General features: G+C 49.7%; 1 protein-coding gene and 1 pseudogene across 1 annotated transcript; one reads left to right on the top strand and one right to left on the bottom strand.

Moving 5' to 3' along the window:
* CCS (copper chaperone for superoxide dismutase) lies at window positions 56-13,848 on the top strand. Its single transcript, NM_001001866.1, is given in 8 exon segments — window positions 56-97; window positions 441-513; window positions 6,750-6,887; window positions 7,096-7,273; window positions 7,849-7,909; window positions 13,216-13,293; window positions 13,365-13,468; window positions 13,553-13,848. Coding segments are annotated over 8 exon segments (825 nt in total). The 5' UTR covers window positions 56-58; the 3' UTR covers window positions 13,707-13,848.
* On the bottom strand, window positions 16,201-16,864 carry LOC100739273 (annotated as a pseudogene).

The following is a 24,828-nucleotide window of genomic DNA, read 5'->3' as shown; positions in this document are numbered from 1 at the left end:
GGGTTGGTGCCTGCCGACCCGGACAGAACGGGTCCTTCGGCAGGTGCCTGGGTCCAGGATGGCATCGGACTCGAGGGACCGCGAGACTGCCTGCATGGTGAGGGTCGAGGCCTCGTGTGGGGACCTCGCAGAGCACAGAGCCTCGGCGTCTGGGGTGATCGTTAACTTGAGAATGGGGGAAGGAGCGGACGCCTGGGTTGGGGCCTGGGGCCCCAGCTCGAAACTGGAATGTGAGACCAACAGAGCCCTTGGCGTTAATGTTGGGGGGTGGGTGTTGGTCCTGAAATGATCGTGAGTGATAATGAAGGAGCTTGAGGAGGAATCACGTGGGGCGCCGTTACTCCAGGCCTTTGGGGGTGGTCATAGGGGAGATAGTGAAACAAAATCACGCAAGAAGGAATTTCCCAGCTCTTATCGACCCGTTCCTGCTACCTTTGCAGTTAGAGTTCGCGGTGCAGATGACCTGTCAGAGCTGTGTGGACGCGGTGAGCAGGAGCCTGCAAGGGGTGGCTGGTAAGAGCCAGATCCGAAAAACTTTTCTTCCAGTCTGGAGGCCTCTGGGAGGGACAGGAAGCTCTCTTAGACCAACCCTACTCCCATTTACAGATACAGAAATTGAAGCCTGGGGAGAGAGTGTTTTCAGAGAACCAGAGGCGGAGGCTGGAGTGCAGGGCTCAGGCTTGCCCAGCCAGATTCTTCTACTGCCTCTAATTGGCTGCCCCACTGGTGTCTTAAACCTCAGGTACCTGGAGAGTGAGGAGGTAGACAGAGCATAGCCCCCTGCAGGGGATGTTCCCTGGAAAACAGGCAGTTCTTGTTTGAGAAACAGCGTGATTTTTTTTTTTTTTTTCCTTTTGTGGGCTGCACCTGCGGCATATGGAGGTCCCCATGCAAGGGTAGGGGTCGAATTGGAGCTGTAGCCTACACCACAACCACAGCCATAGCAACACCAGATCTGCAACCTATACCACAGCCCATGACAACACTGGATCCTCAACCCACTGATCGAGGCCATGGATCGAACCTTTGTCCCTAAGGATGCCAGTCAGATTCGTTTCTGCTGAGTCACGACAGGAACTCCAACAGCGAGTTCTTGACAGAGTAAACAGCTGCCCTGGCCATGTTCCATTCCAGGTGGCTCTGATTCTTAAAAGCCAGCTAACTGGTCTGGTGTCTACTTGGCACAGTTGGAAAGATCTGTGAAGGCAGAGCCACCAGCATGGCCCTGGAAACTGCCTGCCTTTGATTCTCTTAAAGATTTATCCAGTCCTGGAGCTCCCATCGTGGCTCAGTGGTTAACGAATCCAACTAGGAACCATGAGGTTGTGGGTTCTGTCCCTGCCCTTGCTCAGTGGGTTAAGGATCCGGCGTTGCCGTGAGCTGTGGTGTAGGTCGCAGATGCGGCTCGGATCCGCGTTGCTGTGTCTCTGGTGTAGGCTGGCGGCTACAGCTCCGATTCGACCCCTAGCCTGGGAATCTCCATATGCCATGGGAGTGGCCCAAGAAATGGCAAAAATACAAAAAAAAAAAAAAAAGATTTATCTAGTCCTTCAGCAGGTATAGACCAGATACTGGGGGCTTCTAAGGGAGGAGGGTTGACAGGTGTTTCAGGCACAGCCCCTGCCCTCAGGGAAGATGAACACACAGGCTTTGTGCTGTGAAGAGCAGGAGATGAGATGTGATGGGCTCTGAGGACAGCGGTGGCACTTGGCTCTGTGCGAGGCGGCAGTGTGTCATCAGTATTAGGCGGCGTGTGCTCCAAAGTCAGACTGTTTTGGGTTCAAATCCCCTCTTTGCCACTTAATGGCACCAAGACCTCATGCATATGATTTTTTGTGCCTCTGTTTCTTCAGCGTTTAAGTGGGCAAAGTTGGAGTTCCATAGTGGCTCAGTGGTAATGAACCTGACTAGCATCCATGAGGATGCGGGTTCGATCCCTGGCCTCTCTCCGTGGGTTCAGGATCTGGCATCACTATGAGCTGTGTGGAGGTCTCAGACGCTGCTCCCCACGTTGCTGTGGCTGTGGTGTCGGCCAGCGGCTACAGGTCCGATTCGATCCCTAGTCTGGGAAGCTCTGTATGCACATGTGGCCCTAAAAAAACCACAAAAACCAGAGCCTGGGGCAGTTTTCTCAGCAGGTTTCCTAGGAACCAGGTAGACTTCTGGTGACTCTACATTTTGGGGCCTGGGTAACTGGAATCAGCTTGGCTTTCTCATGGGCTGACGGGGAAGTTGTAGTGTCCGGGGTGGGGTGGGGGGAGAGAGAGAAGGTGAGAGAGGAGGCGGGATAGAGTTAGATGGAGAGATAGGGATAGAGATAGAGAAAGAGATAGGGAGGAGATAGGGATGGAGGCGGGTTGATTTGCCTTCTCCGGGAGGCCGGGGCTTTGGGGACGAGGGCTCTGCTCTCCTCCTACGGGTAAGTGGGAGGACTTCCCAGCCCCAACGCTCCCTTCCTTGAGCCTTTATCACCCACCCTAGAACCATGCGGTTTTATCTTTTCTCCCTCTCTGGGCTCTGAACTAAACAGATACTGGCCTGGCCACACTCCACACCTGCCCAACCAAACGGCCGCTCACCTGGGGAGCCAGTCTTCCTGGTTCAGACTCATGTCAAGGGCTCAGGAAATGCAGCGTTAACAAGGAGCTGCTCACTGGAGCCTTCACACTTTAGCTGCAGAGAAGCAGCTCTTCTTAGGAGACCCCAGTGCAGAGCAGGAACCCACCTGTGCCAAAGCCAGTCCATCAGGAAGTCTTGGCTGCTGTGTCTTTTTCCCTGCTTTGGTCTTCACACCTATCCAAGCCACTTCACTTCTCCCATACCTAAGGAGAACCTCATCTCTGGGCTCCCTGTTGCCTCTGTTGCCCCCTCTAATAGCTTTTGCACATAAAAGCCAGAGCGATATTTAAAATCGTACATCAGATATTGTCACTGCCCTGCTTAAAGTCTTCTAAAAGTAGGAATGTTTAAGAGCTTCCCGTGGGTCAGGCACTGTTCTAGGCGCTCTACGTGAGATGCTCATTTAGGCCTTCCATAGCCCTCTGAAGTAGGTAGTATTGGTACCTCCATTTGCAGATGAAGAAACTGAAAAGAAAACTCGGAGTTCCCGTCGTGGCGCAGTGGTTAACAAATCCGACTAGGAGCCATGAGGTTGCGGGTTTGATCCCTGCCCTTGCTCAGCGGGTTAACGATCCAGCGTTGCCGTGAGCTGTGGTGTAGGTTGCAGACGCGGCTCGGATCCCGCGTTGCTGTGGCTCTGATGTAGGCCGGTGGCTACGGCTCCGACTGGACCCCTAGCCTGGAAACCTCCATATGCCACTGGAGCGGCCCAAGAAATAGCAAAAAAAGACAAAAAAAAAAAAAAAAAGAAAAAGAAAATTCAACAGAGAGGTTGAGTAAGTTGTCTCAGACCGCACAGCTAGTGTGTGGCAGATTCAGGATTTCAACTCCGGAGCCCACACCCTCAACCGCTGTACTCTGTGGCCTCCCCTTGCATTAACATCAAATTCCCGGGATTCCCGGGTGGCCTAGCAGTTAAGGACTCGGCATTGTCACTGCAGTGGCTCGGGTTCAATCCCTGGCCTGGGAACTTTTGTATGCCACAGGCACAGCCAAAATAAATAAATAAATTCAGATTCTTTCCTGTTTCCTGCAGGACTGGGCTTGATTGGTCTCCGCTTACAACTTTATGTCTTCTTCTTCTTTTTTTTTGTCTTTTGTCTTTTTAGGGCTGCACCTGCGACATACGGAGGTTCCAGGCTAGGGGTTGAAGCAGGGCTACAGCTGCCGGCCTATGCCAGAGCCACAGCAACACCAGATCTGAGCTGTGTCTGTGACCTATACCACAGCTCATGACAATGCTGGATCCTGAACCCACTGAGCGAGACCAGGGATCAAACCCGCAACCTCATGGTTCCTAGTCAGGTTCGTTTCCGCTGTGCCACAACGGGAACTCCTTATTATTCTTTTTATTCCAGCTCCAGCCACTCTGTCCTTTCTCTTCTTAGAATGCAATAGATTAAAAAAGAAAAAAAGAAAAAAAAAAAAAACGCAATAGATGTTGTTTCTGCCTCCAGGTCTTTGCCCAAACTGTGCCTTCTGCTGGAATGCTCTTCCCTGGCTGCCTTTCGGCCTTTGCTTTAATGCTCAGAGGGACCTTCCTTGACCAGCTGGCCTCCTTGGCTCACGCCCTGTTGGTCCCTAAGACCCATTTCATTGACCACACTTTGCACTTTCCCACCCTCCCTCTGCGTGCACTGCTGTCTGTCTGCGTGCCTGCACTGGAGCCCAGGCTGCTTTATGGGGAAGCTGGCTTTCTCCTGCTGTATCCCCACTGCCTGGAACGGGGCGTGTGGCAGGTGCTTACTGTACATCTGTGACATGATTGAGGAGGCAAGTGAGTCCCTCATGCTGCATGCTTATTTGAGCCCTGGGAGCCTTAGACAATCAGTTTTCTGGGGCGCAGTCCTACTTCCTGTGGGGCAAGAGGACCAAGCCTTAGCTGTGGAGTTGGAAAGGCCTCTGAACTTTGTGATCTGAAGCCAGCTGTGTCACCCTCCAGCCTCATGTCCTCACCTGCCAGAGAAGGACAATATCACCATCTAGATGTGTGTGACGCTGAGCCCACAGCTCTGGGCATTCCCCAGAGGCTCAGGCCATCCTCCCTGCACCCCCTCGCATCCAGAGGCACCTTGGGTGGACTCGGGGCTCCAAGGCTGTGTGAAGCAACTGGCATTTGGGTTATTCGGAGGCTTTCCTTCTCACAGAATTGCCCTGTACTTGCAGGGGGGCGGGGGTGGGGGTGGAGGAGATGGGTTTACGGCTTCTGTCCCCTCCCCCAGCAGGATCACTGAGCAGTGTGGAGGCCAACCCGGAGGCCAGCCCGAGGGACCATCTGTAATCCCAGGCCTAACATTCAGGTCTCTTGGGTGCCGCCTCCTCCCAGGAGCACCTCCCCTTTTTGCCCGGAGCTGGAAGGAATCTGACAGCTGTGGTTCCTAGTGTGTACCTCAGGGACTCTTATTCCCTTCTCTGCCTGAGGGTTAATCCAAGCGGAGTCCGGGTTCTCCCCTAGCCTGTGAGCTCCCTGAGGAGCACCCCCCCCAGCCTGGAGGCAGGGAGCTGCTTCTCAGGGTGACCTGTGTTCAGCAGAAGTGCTCAGGTGAGTCCCGGTCCTGCAGGTTGCTGCAGTGTGACTTGAGCAAGCGGCTAATTCCTCTGTGCCTCAGTTTTCTCACCTGTAATGTGGGGATAACAGTGCCCAACTCACAAGGTTTCTTGAGTTAGCGCAGGTAAAGGAAGAAAAAGCTCACAGTGCCTGCTCCGTAAATGTTAGCTTTCATGACGATGGTGAGAGCCCCCTTTTGCATGTGCGCCAGCTTCATAGAGATATAATTCACGTCGTACAATCCATCCGTTAAAGTATACAATGCAGTGGCTTTCGTGATCTCATAGAGCTGTGTATCCCTTTCCACCATCAGTGTGACATCTGATCACCTCCTGAGCAAATTGCACCCTTCAGCTATCAGCCCCTTATTCCCCTATTCCTTAATCTATTGCCTAGCTCTATAGATTTACCGATTCTGGACATTGCATCCAGAACGAAGTCATCTAATATGTGGTCTTTGTGAGTGGCTTTCATTAGCATAATGTCTGCAAGTTTCATCCATGCTGTAGCATTATCACTGCTTCATTCCTTTTTATGGCTGAATACTATTTCACTGTATGGGTGCTCATTTTATTTATCCATTCATCAGTTGATGGACTTTGGGGTTGTTTTCATCTTTTGACTACCATGAATAATGTGGCCATTGATAGCCCACTTTTTTTTTTTTTTTTCTGGCCAAGCCCACGGCATGTGGAAATTCCCAGGCCAGAGATCAAACCCATGCCACAGCAACAACCTGAGCCATAGCTGTGACAATGCCGATGCTTTAATCCACTGCACCGCCAGGGATCTCCTGATAGCCCACTTCTATAAAAACATTTGAGGAGTTCCCGTCGTGGCGCAGTGGTTAACGAATCCGACTAGGAACCATGAGGTTGCGGGTTCGGTCCCTGCCCTTGCTCAGTGGGTTAACGATCCGGCGTTGCCGTGAGCTGTGGTGTAGGTTGCAGACGCGGCTCGGATCCCGCGTTGCTGTGGCTCTGGCGTAGGCCGGTGGCTACAGCTCCGATTCGACCCCTAGCCTGGGAACCTCCATATGCCACGGGAGCGGCCCAAGAAATAGCAACAATAACAACAACAAAAAAGACAAAAGACAAAAAAAAAAAAATTTGAATTTAATTTTTTTTTTTCCTTTTTTGGGCTGCACCTGCAGCCTATGTAAGTTCCTGGGCTAGGGGTTGAACCAGAGCTGCAGCTGCTGGCCTACGCCACAGCCAGAGCAACGTCAGATCTGAGCCACATCTGTGAACGACCCACAGTTTGTGCAACACTGGATTCTTAATTCACTGAGCAAGGCCAGGGATGGAACCCGCATCCTCTGGGATAGTATGTTGGGTTCTTCATCCACTCAGCTACAATGGGAACTCCTATAAAAAACATTTTTAAAAGAATTAATCTATATTTCAAAAGTTATAAATAATGCCTGGCATGTAATAAGGACTCACCAATCCCCAGGGGCGAGGCGGCGTTATCCCCAGTTTATTTATAAAGAAACGGGTCAAGTGCCATATACAGCTAGAAGGCGGCTTCAGAACTTGCTTCGGGCCACAGGTGCTGCCCTCTGCCCCCTCTCTTCTCCCAGGTATCCAGAGTGTGGAGGTACAGTTGGAGAACCAGATGGTCCTGGTACAGACCACCCTGCCCAGCCAGGTGGTGCAGGCCCTTCTAGAAGACACTGGGCGGCAGGCAGTGCTCAAAGGCATGGGCAGTGGCCGTTGGCGTGAGTACACTGTGGCCTTGGCCTTGGCCTCTCTGGGAAGGAAGTGGCCTGGGTGTGATGCAGATCTAACCCTAGGATTTGGGGGCTTTGGCTTGGGGTCGGTTTGGGGACCATGTGTAAGTTAGGTGGGGCTCCCCGTGCCCTTTCCAAGCAGATGAAGGGGTGGGGCTGGGTGAGGTGGTGAGCCCTGGTGTCTGATACCCCACAGAGAATCTGGAGGCCGCGGTGGCCATTCTGGGGGGCTCTGGCCCTGTGCAGGGGGTAGTGCGCTTCCTACAGCTGACCCCTGAACGCTGCCTCATTGAGGGGACCATTGATGGCCTGAAGCCTGGGCTGCACGGACTCCACGTCCATCAGTTCGGGGACCTCACAAGGAACTGCAACAGGCAAGTCCTCTGTCACCTCCTGATAGCATCATCCTCGCCCCAGTGGTGCACCCACTGTGCGCAGGGGGCTGTCCTCAGCCCTGTACACACTCTCACATCTGGCCCTCTCATGTACCCTCAGGGGCTGATACAAAGGCCCAGTCTACAGATGAGAAAACTGAGGCTCCAAGAGGTTAAATGGCTGGTTAAAAGGCCCTGGAGCATGTACATGGTAGAGTGGGGATTTGAACGAGAATCAGACCTTGACACTCCTGCTCGTAGCTGCCTTACTGCCTCCAAGGTGGCAGGTGACTCCTGGACAGAGCGGGGTCAGATCTCCATGTCCCAGTGTGTGTCACCCTGTCATGCAATGAATTGTTTACTCATCTCTGTCTCCCTTGGAAGCTTATTGAGGGCCAGGTCCCATAACCAATTCTTAGTGCCCTCAAACCAGAGCCTGGCACAGAATGGGCCTGTTTGTTGAATGAACGGATGGATGAATGAATGAATGGAGCAAATGTAGCTCAAATAAGAGTTTGGATCACCTGGCCCGTGAGCCGTTGTTTCACTGCGCACGTGCTGTCTTTTCTTCTTAGCTGTGGGGACCACTTTAACCCTGATGGGATGTCTCACGGGGGCCCCCAGGACTCTGACCGGGTAAGTGTTGGTCTGGGTGAGCCTTGGGCTGAGAGGGGACCCAGGGTCTCAGAGGCAGGGCAGGCAGCTCTTGGGTCCCGAGAATGCAATTCCTTTTTGGTGGGTCTGTTTCCCTCACTTTATTTTGTTCACTTTAGGAACATTTATTGACATTTTCTGTGTTCAAGGCCTGCCCCTTAAGACTCACGGTCTGGGGAGTTCCTGTTGTGGCTCAGTGGGTTAAGAACCCAACATAGTGTCTGCGAGGATGCGGGTCCAATCACTGGCCTCGCTCAGTGGGTTAAGGATCTGGTGTTGCCGTGGTGAGCTGCGGTGTAGGTCTCAGATGTGGTTTGGGTCTGGTGTTGCTGGGGCCATGGCATAGGCTGGTAGCTGGAGCTCCAATTCAACCCCCAGTCCGGGAACTTCCATATGCCGCAGGTGCAGCCTTGAAAAAAAATAAATAAATAAAGACTCCCAGTTAGGTGAGAGAGGCGACGGAGAATTTGCTGGTTGCAGTGCAGGGAGGCCCTGGGGGCCCAGAGCAAGCACCTGATGCAGCCCGAGGGGCACGGCAGGGGGAGAAAGCTTCCTGGAGAAGGTGATAGTGGGGAAGTTAAACATTTTGCCTAAACTGAAAAAGGCCATCCTGGAGTCCTGTGTGGCTGAGCAGATTAAGTATCCGGCATTGTCACTGCAATGGCTCGGGTCCCTGCTGTGGCATGGACCCAGGAACTTCCAAATGCCTTGGGTGCAGCCAAAAAAAAAAAAAAAAAGGCCAGCCCTGGGAGTTCCCTGGTGGTCTGGTTGTTAGGATTTGGCACTTTCACCACTGCAGCCTAGGCAGTCCCTGGCCTAGGAACTAAGATCCCCCACGTGAAGCCACTGCACACTGCAGACACACACACACACACACACACACACACACACACACACACCCATCCCTGAAGCTGCAGCTCCTGACCCTGGAGTCATTTCACACCAGAAGATTGTTTCCCCATCGGCCGAGTCGCGTGCCGCCTTGATGATTTTTGCCTTCTCTGAGTACTGCTTGTTCTCTTAGTTACTCAGTGTTGTGTTTTGTTTGTTTTGTTTTCTTTTTGCTTTCAGGGCTACACTTGCAGCACCTGGAGGTTCCCAGGCTAGGGGTCGAATCGGACCTGTAGCCGCCGGCCTATGCCACAGCCACAGCAATGCGGGATCCCAAGCCGTATCTGTGACCTACCCCACAGCTCACGGCAACACCGGATCCTTAAACTACTGAGCGAGGCCAGGGGTCGAACCCGTGTCATCATGGATGCTAGTCAGATTCATTTCCGCTGAGCCATGACAGGAACTCCCTAGATTTATTTCTAACAAGAAACTCAGTATTGCAACAGAGAACAGAAAACCACTGCTTCTAGCCATAAGCGGAGAATCCTTGTAAAAATAAATCATTGTAGGAGTTCCCTCGTGCTCCTCAATGTAGGAGCAGGTTAAGGATCTGGTTTTATCACTGCAGGGGCTCTAGTCTCTAGTCGTTGCTGGTAAGGGTTCAATCCCTGGCCCAGGAACTTAAGCAGCCAAAAAAAAAAAAAAAAAAACCACCCAAAACAAGGACCTGCTAGGAACTGCAGCCTGCTATATTATCTTTGCTAGTGATTAGCAAATGTTAGAGAGGCATTAAAGATGTCTCAATGTCACCCTGAAACTGTCCTAGATGACCTCCTGGAGGACATTGTCACTGCAATGGCTCGGGTCCCGCCTCGCTCAGGGATGTGTGTGGTGCTTCCTGACGCCGCCGTGTCACACACACCTGATTCTGTCCCCGCCTCGTGTTCCCTGTCATGGAGATTCGGCACCAGGGCAGACAAACGAGAGCAGGATATGTGTTTCTTTCTTTTTTTTTCTGGGTGTCAGTGTTTATTCTTTCACCCCTACTCCCTTCCGAGTCTCTTCTTATTTTTTTTTTTATAATGATTTTTATTTTGTCTATTATAGTTGGTTTATGGTGTTCTGTCAGTTTTCTACTGTACAGCAGAGTGACCTAGTCACACACACACACACACACTCACACTTTTTCTCACATTATCCTCCATCGTGCTCCATCACAAGTCGCTAGATATAGTTCCCAGTGGTATATAGCAGGATTGCATTGTGATGTGTTTCTTAATTCATGTAACTGATTTTTTTTAAACTTTTGATAGCTCTGTCACATTTCTTTTTTTTTTCTTTTCCTTTTTTCTTTTCTTTTTTAATATAGGTGCACCTGCAGCATATGGGAGTTTCTGGGCTAGAGGTCAAATCAGAGCTGCAGCTGCAGGCCTGTGCCATAGCCACAGCATCCACAACCTACACTGCAGCTTGCGGCAATGCCAGATCCTTAACCCTCTGAGCAAGGCCAGGGATTGAACCCGCATCCTCATGCTGGTTGGGTTCTTAACCCACGGAGCCACAATGGGAACTCCTCCATCATGTTTCTAATGGTCAAAAGTTTTTACTTACTCCTCACCTCCATCCCCTGACCCTCGAGAGCTGGGGAGGCCTTTCTGTTGGGTCCATCTTGCAGCGCCGTGCTTGCATTTGTGTGTCAGTTACCTCTAAATAAGAATCAGATGACTCCAAACTTTGGGGTTTAAAACAACAAGGATTTGTCATATCATTTTCGTTGGGGCAGTTTTCAGGGCAAAGCTTAGCTGGGGGCCCCTGGATGAGAGTCTCTCAAGGCTCAATGTGGGGAGGACCCACTTCCACGCCCATGCACGTTGCTCTTGGCAGGCCTCCTAAATCTGGCTGTTGGCCAGAGACCTCTGTCCTTTGCCACGTGGGCCTCTCCCTAGAGCAGCGCACAGCCCAGCAGCTGGCTTCCCGCAGGGCAAGTGAGTGAGAGAAAGGACATCCAAGTCTGAAGCCACCCTTTTTTTTTTTTTGGCTACACCTGAAGCATGTGAAAGTTCCCAGGCCAGGGATTGAATCCGTGCCAACCCAAGCCACTGCGGTGACAATGCTGGGTCCTTAACCCACTGCGCCACCAGGGAACTCCCTGAAGTCACACTATCTTGTAAGCTAATCTTGGTGGTGGTGCCAGGTCCGGCCCACACTAAGTGGTGGAGTGTCATGGTGTGAACCCAGGGGGTGCATCTTAGAAGCTGTCTTCCTCCTTGAGCCTTGAAAGGTGCTGAGCAGGCAGGTGGAGAGGGCAGAGTGGGAACAGAGGCTCAGCAGAGGGTGCTCCAGAGACAGAGCCCTGGGGGCCTGAACCGGCAAGAAGGAGGTCTGGGAACAGGCAGCCCTGGGCCTCTTAGGAAGTGGAGCTTCTGAAGTGCAAGAGGCCACCTTGCCACCTATCCCTTGGCTTGGGCCCCTCTCTGTTGGACCCAAGCCCTTGATTTGGATGGAGGAAGACTTGAGCCAGAGCTGTGTGTCCAGGCCGCCAGGATGACCGACACATTCCTTTTGGATTTCTGCCTCTGGTTTTGCCCAGACGGAAGTGAATTCAGTGTGGGAGCTCACATCCAAGCCTGGCTGTCCCTTTGCACATCTCCTAACTGGATTCTAAGCTTCCATCCCCTCTCTCCCCTAGTCCCTCCAATACACTGTACTGGAGGAACTGCTCCTTGTCATGCCCCTGCCTGAAAGCTTCTTGGCCCCCCAGTGCCCGAGGGTACAGACCCTGCAATGGCTGCTTGGTGTGACATTCAGTGTCACCTGGCCCAGTTCTTCCCACCCGTGGGCAGGTGAGGGACTAGAAAGGCTGCCCCTCCCGACCCCCTGCCACCCCAGGTTACTCCTCTGAGCCACACACGAGGCCACTCACTCCCTCTGCCCAGTCCTGGAAATACCTCCCTTTCCTTTTTTTTTTTTTTTTTTTTTTTCCTTTTTTCAGCCGCACCCGTGGCATTTTGAAGTTCTGGGGATTAAATCTGAGCTGCACCTGTAACCGACACCACAGCTGCAGCCACACTGGATCCTTAACCCACTGCGCCGGGCTGGGGATTGAACCAGCAATACTGCAGAGACAAGTCAGACCATTAACCTGCTGCGCCACAGTGGGAACTAGCCTCCCCTCCCTTTATCTTTCTCCCGCAAAAGGCCCAACACCAGGCATCACACAAAGTGCCAGGTGTAAGCAGCAGATGTCCCTCAGGAGAACAAGATAAAGCGGAGTGGCTCGGGAGTTCCTGTCATGGCTCAACAGATTGAGAACCCTGCTAGTATCCATGAGGACACAGGTTCGATCCCTGGCTTCACTCAGTGGGTTAAGGATACAGGGTTTCTGCAGGCTGTGGTGTAGGTTGCAGATGTGGTTCAGATCTGGTGTTGCTGTGCCTGTGACTGTGGCGTAGGCCGGCAGCTGCAGCTCCAATTCGACCCTTCTTCTGGGAACTTCTATATGCCATGGGTGCAGCCCTAAAAAGAGGGAAAAAGAAAAAGAGTGGCTTTTCTTGCAGCTTGTTGTCAGCCCCATCACGTGGTGACATGTTTTGTGACGGTGCTTTGCAGCAAAGCCATGTGTACCAGCCCACACTGGCATAGGCTCTTACCTCTGCCCAAAGTGTCAGGTTGGGGACAGTTTATTTACACAGCGAGATGTGGGTCTCCATGACTCATTGGTAGGGTCTTATCGGCAGAAAACCCACTCGCTATTGTGCTAACCCTGTGCTTTGTAATCAGTGGTCTGTCCCAGGTCTGGCTCCCCACTGTCTCTGACCCCCTCGAGGGTGGTTAACCATATATCGTGCATATGCCTGCCCCCCACCCCACCTGGCAGAGGGCGTCTGATGCAGGAGGTGCCCTGTAGCTGCCTTAGGACATTTTTATTACCTTCAAGAGAGAAGGTGGGCAGAGCCGGGTCTTAGAGGCAGGAGATGCCCTTTGCCCCTTGTGTTTCTTCTCTCTATTCCCGGAGGCCAGCAGCAGGGAAAGGTCAGCTGTCTCTGAGGGTAGGAAGCCAAGCTTGGCCACCTCAGGCCCAAGGAAACTGTAAGCGGCCAGGGGCTCACAGAGGCAGTGGGAGGCTGGAGAACTGGGCTTGGAAAGAAGCAGGAACGAGGCTAGATCCTAGTCTGGCATGCACCCTGGCTGCCGCCTTGTAGGAGAAGCAGCCTGGTCAGGTGGGCACAGCTTCCTAGGAAGGGGCTCACAGCTATTTTCCATGTCATTCCACCCAGAATTTTAGTTCTAGGCAGGGAGAGTCCAGTTGCCTTCCTTGTGGCCTGAGCTGTGCCTTTATCCTACCTGGCTGTCCCCACGGGATGCTGGTACTTTGGGGAAGGGGAATCAGATTCTGGGAAGCCAAAAGGTAGCAGCTGTACCCCGGCCCCCCCCCCGGCCCTGTCTCACTGCAGCACCGCGGGGACCTAGGGAATGTCTGTGCTGATGCTGATGGCCGGGCTGTCTTCAGGATGGAGGATGAGCTGCTGAAGGTGAGGTGGGAAAGAAGGTGGGGACCTTTCCTAACAGGTCCACTGTCTGAGGCCGTTATCTCCCCTCAAAGGTGTGGGATGTGATTGGCCGAAGCCTGGTCATCGATGAGGGAGAAGACGACCTGGGCCGGGGTGGCCATCCCTTATCCAAGATCACCGGGAACTCGGGAGAGAGGTGAGCGCTCTGCCCACCGGCAGTGCACGCGGAGACCGGGAGGGGCCAGGCAGGTGCTCACCTGCACCGCGTGCTCTTCCGCAGGTTGGCCTGTGGCATCATCGCTCGCTCCGCAGGCCTCTTCCAGAACCCCAAGCAGATCTGCTCCTGCGACGGCCTCACCATCTGGGAGGAGCGAAGCCGGCCCATCGCTGGCGAGGGCCGGAAGGAACCAGCCCAGCCCCCCTCCCACCTCTGAGCACAGCCTGTCACTCTCTCTGTCCACCCTGCCGAGCGCTGTCCACTTCCAGAGAGAGGCCCTGCTCGCCCAGTGCCAGGAGACCTAGTGTGCAGGAGGTGGCCTTGATCTTCCCTTGGCAAATTAAAGTATTATTTTCATATAGAACTGTGTGTTCTGTCTGTGCTCTCGTGTCCTTTAATCAGCTTCGTGAGCGCAGTCCCTCTGCCTCTGCTCTCCTGTCTAGGGCCAGTGCTTGGCTTTGGAGGCGAACGAAACTAGCTTCAAATTCACCCAGCTCTCGAGGGCCACATGCTTCTCAGGGTCACATTGCAGGGCCATAGCAGACATCTCTCTCTTTGTGGCCTGTCCCCTTTCCTTCATCATGTCCAGTTGGGACCAAAATGGACACCAGAGCCATGCAGGGCCTTGCTTTCCTGGAGAAATCAAAGCAGATGCAGCTTTAGTTTCTCCGTGAGGTTGGATCTGGAACATGGAAATATGGGAACTGTGGGTGGCCCTCTTCTCCCTGCCTTATGGACTGAATGTCAGAAAAAGCCAGTCTGCTGAGGAGCAGGAATGAGGCAAACCCACAGAGAGAACCTAGGAGTTGCTGGAGGAGTTTCCGGGTTGCTTAGTGGGCTAAGGACCCAGCATTGTCAAACCATTGCTGTGGTTCAGGTCGCTGCTGCAGAGCAAGGTCCGTCCCTGGCCCTGGGAAATTCTGCATACTGCAGGCACAGCCAAAAAAAAAAGTTGTTGGAGAATTCCAGTTGCTCCAGGGCCCACGCTCCCGGCCTTTCCTGAGGCCAGCTACCTCCTGACCTGGGAGTCAAGAGACAGCCCTGTATTGCCCCACCACCTGCCCAAAGCATCATCTCCCACTGTAAAAAAAAAAAAGAAAAAAAAAATCTATCTGGCTTGGGTTGATTTCTTTACTCACAAGTAAAAGACTCTTAATTGAATAAATCAAGTGCTTGGCAGAGGGCCTGGCACGTGGTAAGTCAAGGGAGGCAGTAGCTGTGCTTCTGAGGCCAAATGGGGCCCCTGGAGGCAGACCCAGCCAAGCTCCCTTCTCACAGGGGTGGCTGGTATCCAAGGACCAGTGGGGGGAGGGGGCGCTGGGAATTCTAGGGCTCCCCGCTCATCTGTTTTGCCCCCCTCCCCCCACTGGACTGTGTCAAGCTTGTTCATCCATGACAAAGCTGCTTTTGTGACATGGTGGGCTGGCACAGTACAAACTTTGCCCCTTACGCTGCCTGCTTGGAACCAGGTGGGTGGTTTTATAGTCAGATGGCCTTGGCTCGTGCACCTGGCCCGGCTCCCGTTCCCCAGGCCCTGCCTGTTTCCCCCTCAAGATGCTGGCTCTGCCTCTAGTCCTGCTCTTTCTTGCCAAACCTACACTGGTTGCGTTCCAGCTCCCCCTGATTCCTGGGGAACCAAGTCCTTTCAAGCCCCGGGCCCCAGCTGTGCTTCTCCATCTCAGGATCATTGCAGGAACTCCTCCTGGACTCTGCCCTCAGCCAACCCCTGACCTCTCAATTTTCACTCTGGAATTATAGCTGGATTTAACCCTTTTGTGGCTAAATGCTCACCCTCCCCTACCAGTCTGCTTTTACTCCTAAGGGATCAACATCTCCATTAGCTTTTCTCTTTTCGAAACCCTCAGTGTGTGTTTTTCCAACTTGATTTGTTAAAAATCTTTTTTATTTTTTAATTAAAGTGTAGTTGACTTATAGTGTTGTGCCGATTTCTGCTGTACAGCCAACTTCGTTTTAAAATCGCAGAACAGGAGTCCTCACTGTGGCACAATGGGATTGGCGGCATCTCTGGAGCGCCGGGACACAGGTTCAATCCCCGGCCCGACACAGTGGGTTAAGGATCCGATGTTGCCACAGCTGCAGTGGAGGTCATAAATGTGGCTCAGATCTGATCCCTGGCCCTGGAATTCCATACACTGCAGGTCAAAAAATAAAAATAAAATGAAGTTGCAGCAGAAGAGGAGTTCTCCTGTGGCACAGCAGGTTAAGGATCCTGTAGTTGTCACTGCAGCCGCTTGGGTAGTTGCTGGGGTGCAGGTTCAGTCCCTGGCTTGGGAACGTCCACATGCTGCAGGTGCAGCCATAATGAAAAAATAAAATAAATTAAATTGCAGAACACTGTTCACATATCTTGATGCCCCATCTGTAAAGCAGAAGCAGAACTACAGCCAAAGATGCTTAACCCTAAGGGCTTCCTGAGAGCCCTGGGGCTCCAGGGAGAATAGTTGGAAAACTTTTGCCAAATTTAGGCCTTTTCTGTTTGTTTGTTTTGTTTTTTAGGGTTGAACGAGGCATATGGAGGTTCCCAGGCTAGGGGTCGAATTGGAGATACAGCTGCCAGCTTACGCCACAGCCGCAGCCACAGCATCACGGGATATGAGCCCTGTCTGCAACCTACACCACAGCTCATGGCAACAGTGGATCCTTAACCCACCGAGCGAGGCCAGGGATCCAACCCACGTTCTCATGGATACTGGTCGGATTCGTTTCCATTGCGCCACAACGGGAACTCCCACGTTTAAGCATTTTTGTGTTACTTGTAAACTTCTGCCCTGTGCACAAACCATCTGTACTATCATTTACCAGATACTGTTCCTCAAACTAATTTACTTTTTTTGTGTGTGGCAGTGTGCAGCAACTCGATGTGAAAATCTCGGCTCCCAGATCAGGGACTGAACCTGAGCTACAGCAGTAAAACCTCCATGTCCTAACCACTAGGCCACCAGGGAACTCCTTTAAATTCCTTTTTTTTTTTTTAAACAACTGAGTATCAATTTATTAAAAGTGGGACTTAAACATCTGCGATGGTGACTTCAGCCTCGACTCCTGGTTCAGTTCTGACGGACGGGATCTGCTCAACAGCCTTAGAAGGACTGGGCAGGTCCATGCGTCGCCTGTGGATCCTCATCTGAAAACGACCCCAAGTCTTGGACCCTTCACCACAAGGTGTTCTCCTTGTCGTTATTCTCAGAGTCTTGGCAGGTCCTTTCACTTTGAGATTCTTTTCCTTTGCGCCTCTGATCAGGTCAGCGCACACCTGCTCCAAAGATCTCATGTTGGGTCTGGCGACGGTGATTCTAATCCCGTGAATCGTAACCTCTGGGTCCATGGGAGTCTTTTGGTGTCTTTAAAGGCCATGGCTGCGGTGCAGCTCCCTGACCAACTCGTTCCTCTGAGACAGTGAGGCAGGAGCAGGAGCCGACAGCGGCCGGGGCTCCGCTGCAGTGATGACTGCGTTTAAGCTTACTTAAAAAGGAAAATTTAATCACATTAGCTAGCACCTATATAATGAGGATTAAGTGCCAGGCCCTATTCTGAACATCTCACATGCGGCAATCCACTTCGTCCACGTGATAGTACGACAAGGTAGGGTCTGTTATGATCCTATGTTACGAGGAGGAAAGTGAAGCACAGCATGGTTATGTAACTCGCCCAAGATCACACAGCTAATGACGTGGCCGAGTCTAGATTCAGACCAGGGTGTCTGGCTCTAGGTCTATATTGGTTCTCATTGTAAAGCATGAAAAGCAAGAGTCGTTTGTCATTAATAGAATTACACAAGCAAAAGAACATACATAGCAGTTGAAAAATTTCTGGTGTTCCCCAGTGGTGCAGGGAGTTAAGGATCCACGGTGTTATCACCGCCGTGGGGCAGGTTGGGCAGGTTCGATCCCCTGGCCTGGGAACTGGCACATGCTGAAGGTACAGCCAAACAAACAAACAAACAAACAAACAAACAAACCTGTTCCTCCATGAATTGCTCAAAGGTATAGGGAACTCCTACGGTCTTTGCATTGCACTTTGGGGGACCCAGACTTTTGCCTCCTGTTCTCTCAGCTGCCACTTAATTTCTTTCCTCTCCAACCGCTTTCTCAGTGGCGCCTGACCCCAGCCTCACAACCCACATCCTGGGACCTCCTGTCTCTTCTGACCTCGTCTCCCTGAGTCTTCCCTTCTGGCATTCCATTCTCAGCTCTGCCTGGGCTTCCACATTGTGGGTTTGTAGAGCTGCGGACAGCTAAAGAAACTTCCTGGGAGCTCCCGTGGTGGCTCAGCGGGTTAACAACCTGATGTACTGTCCTTGAGGATTTGGGTTCAATATCTGGCCTCACTCGGTGGGTTAAGGATTTGGTGTTGCTACAAGCTTCGGGGTAGGTCACATATCTGGCTCAGATTCCGAGTTGCCGTGTCTGGGGCGTAGGCCAGCAGCTGTAACTCAGATTCGACCCCTAGCCTGGGAACTTTCATATGCTGCATGTTTGGCCATAAAAAGAAGAAAAAAAGGGAGTTCCCGTCGTGGTGCAGAGGAAATGAATCCGACTAGGAGCCATGAGGTTGCGGGTTCGATCCCTGGCCTTGCTCAGTGGGTTAAGGATCTGGTAGATGTAGGCCAGCAGCTGTAGCTGCGATTAGACCCCTAGCCTGGGAACCTCCATATGCCATGGTTGTGGCCCTCAAAAAAAAAAAAAAAAAAAAAAGAAAGGCCACAAAAAGACAAATAATAAAATAATAAAGGGATGAATTTTGTAGTATATGAATTGTCTCAATATTTAAAAAAAAAATCACTTACATAGAAAACACAGGAGAGACTTCACCATACTCCTCCTCCAGCTCCGCCTAATGTTCACAGTTTATATATAAGTATAGTGCAAAGTTATCAAAACCAGTTAATTAAGGAGTTCCCTTCATGGCTCAGTGGTTAACGAAAACAAGCATCCATGAGGATGCGTGTTCAATCCCTGGCCTCGCTCAGTGGGTTCAGGATCTGGCCTTGACTTAAGCTGTGTGTGTAGGTAGCAGACACGGCTCAGATCCCGAGTTGCTGTGGCTGTGGTGTAGGCCGGCGGCTATAGCTCTGATTCAACCCCTACCCTGGGAACCTCCATATGCTGCAGGTGTGGCCCTAAAAAGACCAAAAAAAACCCCAAACAAACAGTTAATTAATACTGAGGCAGTACTAGTAACTAAGCTACAGACTGTATTCAAATTTTGCCAACTTTTCCACTAAGGATTGCTTTCTGTTTCGGGATCTAATCCTAAATGGCACATTGCTTTAGCCACCACATCTCCCTGGTGGCCTCCGGCTGGTCCTTCTCTTCTTGTCTTCCCTTCCTTGTCTTGACACTTCGGATGAGTACTGGTCGGATACTTTGTAGAATGTCCTTCAGGTTGAGTTTGCCTGGGTGTCCCTGTGATTAGGCTGAGGCTATGTATGTTTGGCTTGAATACCACAGAAGAGAAGCTGGGCCCTCTCAGTCCATGGCGTTGACGTATCTTACTCGTGGTGTGATGTACTGTGCTCAGCTGGTTAGGTGTTTTCTGAGTTTCTCCACGGTAACCTCAGGACTTTTCGCTTTGCAAACAGTTATCCTGTGGGGAGCTACTTGGAAACGATTGGAAGGTCCTGTTTCTCGTCAAAATTTGCCCACTGATTTTGTCATCTACAACACATTTCTCTTCTTCTTTCTTTCTTTTTTTTTTTTTTTTTTTTTGTCTTTTCTAGGGCTGCAGCTGCGGCATATGGAGATTCCCAGGGTCTAATCAGAGCTGCATCTGCGACCTACACCACAGCTCACGGCAACACCGGATCCTTAACCACTGAGCAAGGCCAGGGATCGAACCCACAACCTCGTGGTTCCTAGTCGGATTCGTTAACCACTGAGCCGTGACAGGAACTCCTCTCTCCTTTTTTTTCTTTTTTTTTAATTGTGGTAAAACATACATAAAATTGATCATTTCAATCATTTTTAAGAGTAGAATCCAGTGGCACAGAACACATTCACAATGTTGTGCAACCATCACCACCATTGTGTCCAGAACGTTCTTGTCTTCCTCAGCTGAAACTCTGTCCCCATTAAACACGAACTCTCTGTTCCCCCCTCTCCTCAGCCCCTGACATCCACCATTCTACGTTCTGCCTCTATGAATTTGACTGTTCTAAGTACCCCACATAAGTAGAATCACACAGTTTTTGTACTCCCGTGATTGGTTTATAAAATCAATTCTTCCCACCTTCCGTCCTTCCCTCTCTCCTTTCTTTCTTTTTTTTTTTTTTTTTTTTGGCTGTGCTGTGCAGCGGCTGGATGTGGGATCTGAGTTCCCAAACCAGGGATTGAATGCTGGCCACAGTAACGAAAAGGGTGACCAACCACCAGACCACCAGGAAACTCCCTAAAATCAATTTCTTTCTTTTTTGGCTTTTTCGGGCCACACCTGTGGCATATCAAAATTCCCAGGCTAGGGGTCAAATCAGAGCTGCATCTGCGACCTACATCACAGCTCATGGCAACACTGGATCCTTAACCCACTGAGCGAGGCCAGGGATGGAACCCGCATCCTCATGGCTGCTAGTCTGATTCATTTCCACTGAGCCACGGCGGGATCTCCTTCTGTAGCTGTGAATTTAAAACAAACGTATTGCTACAGTGAGTTTCATTTCCTTCATCATGTTTAGTTTTAATTCTAAACCTTCCCAGGAAAAGATAAATTACCCATAAAGGGAACACTTTTCCAGTTGAATAGGAACTGGGGTTATAGTCCTCAAGGCTGGGGCAGCTTATCTCTGGGGCTGCATGTATCAAGGGCAATTCTTCCTGGGTAGCAGGTGTACTTGGTAGGTCTCAAATTGTTCTTGTGACAACAGGGAACTCCAAGGCCAAACCCTTCAGATAGCATTGGCTTTACAAACCATGATCCCTCAATTCAAATTAAGCCTGTAAGATATGCTTTCATAATCTCTTAACATTACTACCTTATTTAGGTAATAAAAATTGTGTAACCCCTCCCCCCCTTGTAGTTTTCGTCACCATTTGATTAAGTTAGAGCCATATAGTGTCTTAGAAGTTGGCTTTTTCTTTCTTCCTTTTTTCCCCCCTCACTTGCTCTAATCCTAAAGATATAATAATAATAAATATTTTTCTGGCTCTGAAATGTATTTGCCACAAAGGCATATCTTTGCATAATGGATGAGCTCCTTGTTAGTGTCGTCAAAGCTATATACTCATGTTCTGTGTGTGAGCACATTTCATAATCATTCTTTTTTTTTTTTCTTTCTTTTTTGGTTGCCTCAAGGCATATGGAGTTCCCAGGCCAGGGATCAGATTTTAGTCATAACTACGACCTGCACTGCAGCTTGAGGCAAGGCCAGATCTTTAACCCACTTGAGTGAAGCCGGGGATGGAACCCACATTCTCACGGATGGTGGATTTTGGTTTTCGAGGGAGATCCTGGAAAAAAATTCTCTAAGGATACAGAGGGAAGACAAAGAGCTTTGCTGTGTAGTTCCAGTCACTTTGCTCCTGTGGTTGTGAGGTCAGCAGAACGTAAATATTCTCTAATCTTATCTCATGTATTAAAGTACTTAGAAGAGTACTTTAAAAATTAAATGCAAGGAGGAGTTCCTGTTGTGGCGCAGTGGAAACGAATCCGACTAGGAACCATGAGGTTGTGGTTCCATTCCTGGCCTCACTCCGTGGGTTAAAGATCCAGTGTTGCCATGAGCTGTGGTATAGGTCACAGATGCAGCTCAGATCTGGCGTTGCTGTGGCGTAGACTGGCAGCTGTAGCTCCAATTAGACCCCTAGTCTGGGAATCTCCATATGCCTTGGGTGCAGGCCTAAAAAGCAAAAAAAAAATTAAAATTTTAAAAATTAAAAAAAAAATTAAAAAATTAAATGCAGGGAGTTCCCTGTTGTGACGCAGCTGAAACGAGTCTGACTAATATCCATGAGGATGTGGGTTAGGGTTCAATCCCTGCCCTTGCTCAGTGGGTTAAGGATCCAGTGTTGCTGTGAGCCGAGGTGTAGGTTGCAGACTCAATTTGGATCCCATGTTGCTGGCAACTGTGGTGTAGGCTGGCAGGTGTAGCTCCATTTCAACCCCTAGCCTGGGAACTTCCATGTGCTATGGGCTCAAAAGGCAAAAAAAAAAAATTAAATGCAAAGGTTTTTTAAAATGTTCATTGTATTCTGTAGATTTAATTTTTTCCACTAAGGCTATTCAAAGTACTTTGAAAATTAGAAATTTTTATACAGATGGCCAACAAACACATGAAAAAATGCTCAACATCGCTGATTATAAGAGAAATGCAAATCAAAACTACCATGAGATACCACCTCACACCAGTCAGAATGGCCATCATTAATAAATCCACAAATAACAAGTGCTGGAGGGGCTGTGGAGAAAAGGGAACCCTCCTGCACTGCTGGTGGGAATGTAAACTGGTACAGCCACTATGGAGAACAGTTTGGAGATACCTTAGAAATCTATACATAGAATTTCCATATGACCCTGCAATCCCACTCTTGGGCATCTATCCGGACAAAGCTCTACTTAAAAGAGACACATGCACCCGCATGTTCATTGCAGCCCTATTCACAATAGCCAGGACATGGAAACAACCCAAATGTCCATCGACAGATGATTGGATTCAGAAGATGTGGTATATATACACAATGGAATACTACTCAGCCATAAAAAAGGATGACATAATGCCATTTGCAGCAACATGGATGGAACTAGAGAATCTCATACTGAGTGAAATGAACCAGAAAGACAAAGACAAATATCATATGATATCACTTATAACTGGAATCTAATATCCAGCACAAATGAACATCTCCTCAGAAAAGAAAATCATGGACTTGGAGAAGAGACTTGTGGTTGCCTGATGGGAGGGGGAGGGAGTGGGAGGGATCGGGAGCTTGGGCTTATCAGACACAACCTAGAATAGATTTATAAGGAGATCCTGCTGAATAGCATTGAGAACTATGTCTAGATACTCATGTTGCAACAGAAGAAAGGGTGGGGGAAAAAACTGTAACTGCAATGTATACATCTAAGGATGACCTGACCCCCTTGCTGTACAGTGGGAAAATAATAAAAAAAAAAAAAGAAATTTTTATCTTTAATGGTATCTAAGTAACATGTATACAACTTAAAAAGTCAAGTAGAACTACTAGTCTTATAATGTAAAAGAGCATCTCTTCCCAAATCCACTTTCTAGAGACAGCAGATATCAACCTCAACCATTTCTTCTGGGATCTACTTCCATACTTTTAGACAACGTAACTATATTGCTTTCTCTTTTTTCTTTTTAAGGTGTAAAACTGATTTTTTAAAATATAAGTAGGAGTTTCCTGTGGCTCAGTGGGTTAAGGATCTGGTGTTGCCGCTGCAGTGGCCTGGGTCACTGCTGTGGCGTGTGTTCAATTCCTGGCCCGGAACTTCTGCGTGCTGCAGGTGAGGCCAAAAAGGAAAAAAAAAAAAAAATATATATATATATATATATAAAATCAAGTGAAATTTTAAAAAATTTATACAATTTTCAAAGGTCACACTCCATTTGCAGTTATTAAAAAAGAACCATATTCCCAGTGTCATGCAATACATCCTTTTAGCCTACTTATATCTCGCAGTTGGTACCTCCCACTCCCCCACTTCTATTTTGCCCCACCTCCTTCTCCACTGGTAACCACTAGTTTGTGCTCTACATCTGTGAGTCTGCTTCTTTTCTGTTTTATTCACTAGTTTGTTGTACTTTTCAGATTCCTCATATAGGTGATATCATACAGTATTTGTCTTTTTCTATCTGACTTACTTATTTCACTTTGCAGAATCCCCTCCAAGTCCATCTATGTTGCTGCAAAGAGTAAAATTTTGTTCTTTTTTATGACTGAGTAGTATTCCACTGTATATATCTATTCATCTGTTGATGGACACCTAGATTGCTTCCATATCTTAGCAATTGTAAATAATGCTGCCATGACACTGGGGTGCATGTATCTTTTTAAATTAGTGTTTTTGTTTTGGGGGGTTATATACCATCCCCAGGACTGGAATTACTAAATCATATGGTAGCTCTATTTTTAGTTTTTTGAGAAACTTCCATACTGTTTTCCACAGTGACTGTACCAATTGACATTCCCTCCAACATTCCCTTTTCTCCATATCCTTGCCAACATTTATTTGTGGGTTTTTTTGGCCACCCCATTGCATATGGAGTTCTCAGGCCAGGGATCAGATCCAAGCCTCAGCTGTGACCTATGCTGCAACTGTGGCAACACTGGATCCTTAACCCACTGGGTCAGGCCAGGGGTCGAACCTTCATCTCAGTGCTCCGGAGACCAGAGATCCCATTGTACCACAGCCATTCTGATGACGGTCATTCCAACAGGTATGAGATACTATCTTGCAGTGTTTTGGGGGTTTTGCTTGCTTGTTTGTTTGTTTTTATGGCTGCACTTGTGGCATATGGAAGTTTCTGAGGCCAGGGGTCGAATGTGGGAGCTGCAACTGAGGCCAAAGCCACAGCCACGTCAACAGAGGATCCGAGCTGCATCTGTGACTGACACCACAGCTTGTGGCAATGCTGGATCCTTAACCCACAGAGTGAGGCCAAGGACCAAAACCGAATTCTCCTAGAGACAATGTCAGGTCCTTAACCCACTGAGCCACAATGGGAACTCCTCTCATTCTGGTTTTGATCTGCATTTCCCTGATGATGAGTGAATCAAATCATCACTCAACATCAGGGAAATGTATTGCTGCTTCTTAGCTGCAGCTTTGATATTGTCTGTTGAGTCCTGTATTAGGATGAATTCCGCTGCAAGAGTCCTAATAGTGGTCCAAACAATGAAGGCAATTAAGTATTTCATAAGATGAGCCATCTAGAGGTTTGAGCATTCAGAGTTGGTCCGGGGCTCAGCGGTGTCAGGACAATACATACAATACATCCTTTTAGCCTACTTATACCTCGTAGTTGGTACCTCCCACTCCCACACCTCTATTTTGCGTGTTTCTCTTAGCATCCCTTCTCCTGTTCTGGCTGCAGGGGGCGCTACCACATCCCAAGCCTCTGCTCCTCACACCTCACACAGGACAGGGTGGAGAACAGGAGGGAAGGGGGTTGAAAGGGGAAAAGCTCTTGCTCTTTATCAGGAAGGAACACCTATGGAACAAAATAATACGAGTCCACGCTACAAAAATATCTCCATTTGTGTTGTAAACAAAACAATTTACAACTGTATTCCTTTCCTGTGGCTGCTGTAACAAATTACCAGAAGCTGGGTGGCTTAAAACAGAACATTATTTTCTCACAGATC

Source organism: Sus scrofa, chromosome 2, assembly GCF_000003025.6.
Source record: "Sus scrofa isolate TJ Tabasco breed Duroc chromosome 2, Sscrofa11.1, whole genome shotgun sequence".
Classification (NCBI taxonomy): Eukaryota; Metazoa; Chordata; class Mammalia; order Artiodactyla; family Suidae; genus Sus; species Sus scrofa.
This window is presented reverse-complemented; position numbering and strand designations above follow the sequence as displayed.